Source organism: Maniola hyperantus, chromosome 6, assembly GCF_902806685.2.
Source record: "Maniola hyperantus chromosome 6, iAphHyp1.2, whole genome shotgun sequence".
Taxonomy (NCBI): domain Eukaryota; kingdom Metazoa; phylum Arthropoda; class Insecta; order Lepidoptera; family Nymphalidae; genus Maniola; species Maniola hyperantus.
Window position 1 is genome coordinate 11,181,558 of NC_048541.1, and position 8,362 is coordinate 11,189,919.

The window sequence follows — 8,362 nt, forward strand, 5'->3', positions numbered from 1 at the left end:
CATTGGTAATTCCAACCACAGACCAGTGACAGAGCCGTAAAACCAAAAAAAACAACAAAATTCCAAAAATCGAATTGATTTTAGGAAACTTAAATAGTTATTAAAGTTGGATCAATTATAATATATAGATAATAGTGCAGAAATGATTGTAAACTCGGTAAACTGAATTTGTTTCTTACAACATAGCTTCACCATAATTTTATTTACCAAACAGTCACTATGTTCAAAAAAATATTTATTAGTATAATTATAATTTTATCTGTTAAGTGTAATATATGCTTATCCATAAGAGAATACAATAAAGAAGATATAGTAAAATTAAGGTAAGTGTAACCTATTATCGCCAAAAAAACAATAATGTAAAATGTGCCAGGCTTTATGCTTTTTTTTTTTGTTTTAGAGAGGAGGTAAGGGAAATGTTCCAGCATGCATACGATAGCTATTTAAGATATGCATATCCTTATGATGAATTACGTCCCTTAAGCTGTGATGGTATGGATACTTGGGGCAGTTACTCTCTAACTCTAATTGATGCTTTAGACATGCTCGTGATCATGGGAAACTATACAGAGTTCAACAGAGTGGTTGATATTGTACTGGAGAAACAGAACTTTGATATGGACATTAATGTGTCAGTATTTGAAACTAACATTAGGATTATTGGTGGGTTGCTTAGTGCACACCTTTTGTCTTACAAGTAAGTATAAGTAATTTGTTATAGTAAGACAGTAAAATATGCTATAGTGGCCTAGTAGTTGGAACGTAATATTGTGCTCTAAGGGTTGTGTGTTGGAATTTCATAGAAAACACTAGACGATGCCTGTGACTTTGTCAGTTTGGATTTAGGTGTTTAAATATCCTATGGGAACTCCTTGATTTTCTGGGATAAAAAAAGCCCTACATCCTTCTGAAATGCAAGCTCTCTCCGATCTCTGTTCAAAATTTCTTCAATATCACTTAAATGGATAGGCCTTGGAAAGCTAGCAGACCGTAGATAAAGGTAGATACAGGAACGTTCGCTTTCTCATTCACACTAAAAAGAGAGCACAGATAAAGTTACTAATGTTTATCACAGAGACACAGCTAACCTATTTTTTGTCCCTTATCGTGTAACTGGTTTTTTCAAGAATACATACAAGGAATGCAACTTTAGTTGCAAAACAAACAGAATTCGTGGCGTTATTGTATTTCTCATTAGTTATTTACTTGTTTTCACATAAAAAATGTTTAATACAAATATTGTTGATCGGTTAATACAAATATTGACTACTAAACAATGGTAATAATTGTCGTGTTATTCATCGTTACGTCGTGCTTTCTCTATCTGATACGCGGTTACACAGTACTTCAATCTACCTTTATTACTCTATCTACGTAGCAGACAGACGCTTATTTTATTTTATTAAGTTTTTTTTTTCTGTGAAAATTTACAAACCTCCAATCTGTTTATAGTCCACGGACTGATTGCAGATAGAAGAGAAAGAGAGAACAAAAAAAAAGTATGTTTTTTAAATATTAAAATAAACTTTTTAGATCAGGAATGAAACTAGAACCTGGCTGGCCTTGCAATGGACCCCTCCTCCGTCTTGCTGAGGATGTGGCTCAGAGACTAATTGCTGCATTTGACACAACAACTGGCATGCCATATGGCACTATCAACTTGAAATCTGGAGTTCCACCGGGAGAGACCAGTATAACTTGCACAGCTGGTGTCGGCACCTATATTATAGAGTTTGGTACACTGAGTAGGCTTACCGGAGATCCTTTGTATGAAGAGGTGGGGCAATTACTTTATTTTACTCCTACTTGCTCAGAAATTGCATCATTATGTATTTTTAAAAAAGTAAATTGACTCTTCTGTCCACATGACAGCAATTTCCAAGGGAAGGATAATAGAGATGGCTGGTCAACATCGTGAGGAAACCTATATACCAGAGACTTCTCCATAATCTTCTCTAAAGTGTGTGAAATCTCCAGTCCGCAACTTGGCCAGCGTGGTAGACTGGCCAAAACTCTTTTTGCTCTGAGAGGAGACTCTTGCTCTGGATTGAGCCGGCGATGGGCTTAGGCTTAGAAGAGTTTAGGTTATATTCTGCCATGCTGGCCTACTACAGATTGGCGGATTTCACACACCTTTGAGAACATTATGGAGAAGTCTCAGGTATACAACTGCGCATAGATAGAGTAATAAAGGTAGATACAGGAACGTTTGCTTTCTCATTCACACTAAAAAGAGAGCACAGATAAAGTTACTAATGTGATAATCAGAGATTTTTGTCCCTTATTGTGTAACTGGGTTTTTTCAAGAATACATACAAGGAATGCAACTTTAGTTGCAAAACAAACTTTGAGAATTCGTGGCGTGGCGAATTGTATTTCTCATTAGTTATTTACTTGTTTTCACATAAAAAACGTTTAATACAAATATTGTTGATCGGTTAATACAAATATTGACTACTAAACAATGGTAATAATTGTCGTGTTATTCATCGTTACGTCGTGCTATCGCTATCTCATACGCGGTTACACAGTACTTCAATCTACCTTTATTACTCTATCTACGCAGCTGCGCGATTGCGGTAGAATGACAGCTACAGTGTCACGACTCACGATCGCGATCACCTCTGATTGGTTGACGCTATTACTATTGGCCACAATGCATTGTTGCAACAAGAATAAGACAAATTCAGCCAATCACAACAATTGAGTTTGTAATAATGATTGATGAAGGTTTTACGAAATCGCCCTACAGGTTACCTCACGATGTTTTCCTTAATTTAGCACAGAAGTAACCTGCATCCTGGAGTGTAGGATAATTATATTCTGGGAATACAAAAGTTTCCTGCTGAATTTTAAAACTAGTAAAGAAACGGGAAACCTTAGTAATAAGCTAGAGTGATTTTTAATTGCAGGTAGCTTACAATGCCTTAAAAGCTTTATACTACCACAAGTCGCCGATAGGCTTGGTTGGTAACCACATAGATGTGATGACTGGAAGGTGGACAGCTCAGGATGCGGGTATAGGCGGTGGAGTTGACTCCTACTTTGAATACTTAGTTAAAGGTATGTACTATGTAGATAAGGCTTGAACCCACTTATCACGTATGCCACACATGCCACATAGTGCATTGAGGTTTAAGTTATACTAATTTGTATTTGTATTTATTTATTTTTCGATTTAGAACTTCGACTTCGACTTAAAACGCACCGAAAAGTTAGAAGTCGTGCTCAGGATCGAACCCCCGACCTCTGATTAAAAGGTGGACGTCCTAACCACTAGGCTATCACAGCTTCCACAAATTAAGGCGTGATTTATAGGCTAATTGGAAGACTTGGCTTTGAATAAGAATTTCTTATTACATGATATGAAGCTACAATATCAATTGCCAGCATCAAATCCATTAAAACACTTTCTGACCAACAGAGTTGTTCACATATGGAATAAATTGCCTAAGGATATGGTTATGTCAAGTTCTGTTAATCAGTTCAAGAATAGATTGGACAAACATTTGGAAGACTCGAAGCACTTCTGATATAGACGCATCAGCGAAAGCTGCTTAGTCTATTAAAATAATAATAAATAACAATAATAATAATCTAGGAGCTATACTACTGGAGCGGCCGGAGCTGATGTCCATGTTCAACGAAGCCCGTCAAATGATCGACAAGTACTTAAAGAAGGACGACTGGTACGTGTGGGCGACCATGCTGCGCGGACACGTCACTCTGCCCGTGTTCCAATCGCTCGAGTCTTACTGGCCTGGTGTGCTCAGTTTGATTGGTAAGTGGCCTTCATTATATTCATCATCATCATCATGATCAACCCATCACCGGCTCACTACAGAGGACGGGTCTCTTCTCAGAGTGAGAAGGGTTTTGGCCATAGTCTACCACGCTGGCCATGTGCGGATTGGTAGACTTCACACACCTTTGAGAACATTATAGAGAACTCTCTGGCATGGAGGTTTCCTCACGATGTTTTCCTTTACCGTTAAAGCAAGTGATATTTAAATAATTAAAACGCACATAACTCCGAAAAGTTAGAGGGGCGTGCCCGGGATCGAACCCCCGACCTCCGATTAGAAGGCAGACGTCCAAACCACTAGGCTAGGTACCACTAGTGATTATATTACTAGCAGCTAATTAGTATTTTCTACTGCTTTACCTACTTATCTACTTAAAATTAATTCTTCATCCTCTTATTAATTATTATTGCTAAAATTACTAGTAGTTTTATTATCATTAACAAAAGTAACAAGGCCCTGAACAAGACTCCTGAAACGCATTTTAAAAATCCTGTGGGCACGCCGTGGGATTTTCCGAGATAAAAATTACCCTATGTCCTTCCCCGAAGGAGAGGTTTGGTCCCAGAAAAGAGTTCCCACGAGATTTTTAAAAAACCTAAACCCACGACGACCAAGTCGCGGGCATCACCTAGTACTTAATACATCAGCGCGACTCAAAAGTTGTTTCTTTTCTTAATATAATTCTATATGTGTAGTGTACAGTACCTTATTCATGCGTTCATTGCTGGACATGCCCATTCGAGCTGCCCTTTCGAGAGCGGTGCCTCACAAAACAGCAAACAATAAAGATATTTGAATTGAATTGATGAGTTAATTCCCGTAGGTGAAAGCGACACAGCAATGCGAATAATACACAACTACCACAGCGTATGGAAACAGTACGGCTTCACACCGGAGGTTTACAACCTCGGTACGGGTGAAGCCTCCTCCGCAAGGGAGAGCTATCCCTTGAGGCCTGAACTCATCGAGTCCATCATGTATTTGTACCGGGACACTCGAGATCCCATACTGTTGCAAATGGGGGAGGATATATTGCGGAGTATACAGCACAGTGCTAGGACGCCTTGTGGTTTTGCTACGGTATTATTTTTTATTATTTTGTATGTTCAGTTTAGCCACATTTAGCTCCACATTTGCACCGATTCCGTTGTCTTTCTCTAAACTAAATTTAGAGTATCTGCATCCTTTTCTTTTTAACAATGCTAAAAGGGGACAGAACATGAACTTTACATATAAAGACTCTAAATTTTAGTGCACGCTACAAATTTAAACAGTAGACTCGCGACTGTGCGCTAAAATCACGGGTTTTACCGTCTAAAAATTAAATTTAAAACTCAAACCGCGTCTATCCTTTTCATATTACATTAGTAAGAAGAGGATGCGAATACTCTAAAATTAGGTTGTGCTCAGAATCAGTACCATTAGCTGCTATGACTACCTATTAATACCCATATAATAAATGCGAAAGTGTGTTTTGTCCTTCAATCACGTCGCAACGGGGCAACGGATCGACGTGATGTTTTGCATGGTTACAGTTAAGAGCCTGGAGCCTGACTGACGGCGATTACGCACTGCACTTCCTTCATCCGAGTTCTATCCTTCATCCGTGAGAATACCAGCGATTTTATCTACGGCATAATATGTCATAAGCTCCCGTTTAAAACAAAATAGAACGTATATTCACGGACTCGGATCGGATGAGTGCGTAACCGCTCTTAGGCTACTTTTTATCCTGGAAAATCAAAACGTTCCCACGGGATTTTTCAAAACCTAAATCCACGCGGATGAAGTCGTGAGCATCTGCTAGTTGCAAACGTAAAATATGTCTCACTATAATAAATCTATACCTTACCTTACCTTATATATCTTACCATACAGATATGTCTTTGTTGGCGGACTATAGAATAAGAAGAAGAAAAATGTTTATTTTTTAAAGCTGTACCACACATTACCAGTTACGTTATCCCGGCGCCTCTAATACTTGAGTAGTAAAGTCAAAAGACCTCAAGTAGAAGAAGCGCCGGAATAAAGTATGTCATGTGTGGCGCAACCCGAAAAAAAGGTCCCTACTCAGCATAAATGCCATATGTCTTGCACAAGTACAAAAACATACAGCGCTGGTTTTCAGTATGAACCCTGATTCGGGTGGCGATATATATATATATATATATATATATATATATATATAGCGATCGTGGTTGCTTGTATGCAGTGGCGTGCACAGTGTTTGAATCCAGGGTAGGCATTAGTTAGGTAGGAACCTGTTTACTGACAGGTCATAATGAAAAATATGCATTGAGCTATTACAACTGGGGTAAGCAGTGCATTTATGCCTCTAGGACCTGCACGCCAGTGCATGTATGTACATGGAGTTCCGCGAAGTAACGCCTGCTGGTTCAAAGGAAGTATCTTAACATCCTCCAAATGTATATAATTCCAGATAAAAGACGTCCGCGATCACCGCAAAGAGGATCGCATGGAATCCTTCTTTTTGTCCGAAACTACTAAATACCTCTACCTGTTGTTTGACCCGGACAACTTCATCCACAACCCGGGCGTCCACGGCACAGTCATAGACACTCCCAATGGGGAATGTATAGTGGACATGGGGGGCTACGTGTTCAATACTGAGGCACATCCCATAGACCCCACGATGCTGTATTGTTGCCATGAAGCTAGGCATGGGTGAGTGTTGCATATCGTCTTTATCCCAAAAACTTTAATAAAGAGGAGTAGAGTTGATGACTTAAAAAGATTTTTTCTGTGAAAATTTTCTGTGGCAATTATTAGTGTCCTTTCCCAAGGTCTGCACCCCAACATAGTCAAAATTCCACGGACTCGTACGAAGCGGTTCGCTTCCTCGTTTAAGATATGCACTGGTGGAATATGGAATGCCCTTCTGGCTTCCGTATTCCCTGCTAGCTATAATACTTTAGGCTGCAGTATGTGGCAGAAAATAATGTACATCGACCTTTACAATGAGATTTCGGCTTTGTAGAATGTAGAGCGTTGTCTCTGTCACTCATACCTATGTGACGTTTTGTCGGTCTCAACGACAGAGACCACGCTCTACAAATCCGCTCTCTGAAGGTATCTATCTATCTCTTTCTAAAGGTATATGTACATTATTTTCTGATATATAGATATGGCAGATAGAGGGGGGGACACTGGATTCTAATAAAAATTAGCAATTTAAAACATCATATTTTACAAACGGATCTAGAAATCGAAAAATGATGTCCCCACACCCACAGTATTTTTAAAAGACCTATTCAACGATACCCCACACTATGGGGTAGATGAGAAAAAAATTCATTCCAATTTTTCATTTTTTTTTGGGAGCTACCCAAAAAAAAATTTTATCACAATTTTATTTCACCACTTTGTCGGCGTAATTAATATTTATATCCATGCCAAATTACAGATTTCTAGCACTAATAGTCTCTGAGATTAACCGTGGACGGACGGACGGACGGACATGGCGAAACTGGTTCCGTAGGAACCCTTATGTTCGTACGGAACCCAAAAAAGATAATTTTGCTATTTCATATTTCTTTATATTTGCTATTTTATTTTACAGAATAAATGTTAGCGAGGTGCACAGAATTTATAAAATCTTAGACGAAGAAGATAATATTCACTTTATGAGCATGATAGACGCTACGGCACCAGTCAAAAACACCACCAGTTATTACAAAGAGGCCGTTTACTACGGTGACCCGATGAACTCCGCTAAAATTATGGATTTGAGTAAACGTGACCTTTCAAATGCCCAGGAAATGCCAATCGTTCCTATTAAAACTGAAACAAGTACAGGATACGTTAACATCGATGGCATTGAAAGGGAAAAAGTTAAAAATGAGAGTTTGGGTGATATATTGAAAGAAAGCATGAGTAATTATTATAACAATACCAGCCTAAATGAAAACGAAAAGGAAACGGTTACCGAAGTGTCCGAGATAAAAGCTGACGACAAAGTCGAGGTAGACGATATAATTATACCTCAGAAGTTTGAAACTGAGAAGTTGCAACCACCGAGTAGCACTAAAGCCAAAGAAGCGGTGAAAATGTTGCCAAAAGTTATACAGGATTTCTTGAACAGTGACTGGAAATCGAAACCGAAGTGCGAGCCTCAGCACATGATAGAGAGGATTCGCAAAGAAAAAAGATACCCAGAACATCCAGACATAGGCAAATACAAATTATTACTAACACCAGCCCCCTCTTTCATGCAGAGGTTATCTCTAGCCGGCGAGTTCATAAATAAGAATTTAGTTCAGTTGGAATTATGATCCCTTCTCCACTTTACTATTTTTGTTCTGGAAAATCTCGGTTTGATCCTGGATTTTCATTTGTTGTTTCAATTCCTAATTTATTTATCCATTGTTTGTTAAAATTCAAGTTTGAAATAAAGCTATTTAAAAACCTGTTTAAAAAATACCCACAATTATTTTATTTTGCAAAATCCCATTTCTATATCTATTTGTTAACTATTATAAAATATCTAAACACTATCAGAATGTAGAAACATATTCATCAAAATATATTAATATTAA

The 8,362-nt window shown here is 38.3% G+C and overlaps 1 protein-coding gene across 1 annotated transcript; it reads left to right on the forward strand.

Annotated features, from left to right (window-relative positions):
* The first annotated feature begins 17 nt into the window (after positions 1-17).
* Positions 18-8,246, forward strand: Edem1 (ER degradation-enhancing alpha-mannosidase-like protein 2). The gene is made up of 8 exons (XM_034969238.2): positions 18-323; positions 401-697; positions 1,534-1,777; positions 2,913-3,063; positions 3,602-3,781; positions 4,630-4,886; positions 6,247-6,491; positions 7,387-8,246. The coding sequence occupies exons 1-8, from the start codon at positions 220-222 to the stop codon at positions 8,096-8,098; spliced, it is 2,190 nt and encodes a 729-aa protein (XP_034825129.1). The 5' UTR covers positions 18-219; the 3' UTR covers positions 8,099-8,246.
* The last annotated feature ends 116 nt before the right edge of the window (positions 8,247-8,362 follow it).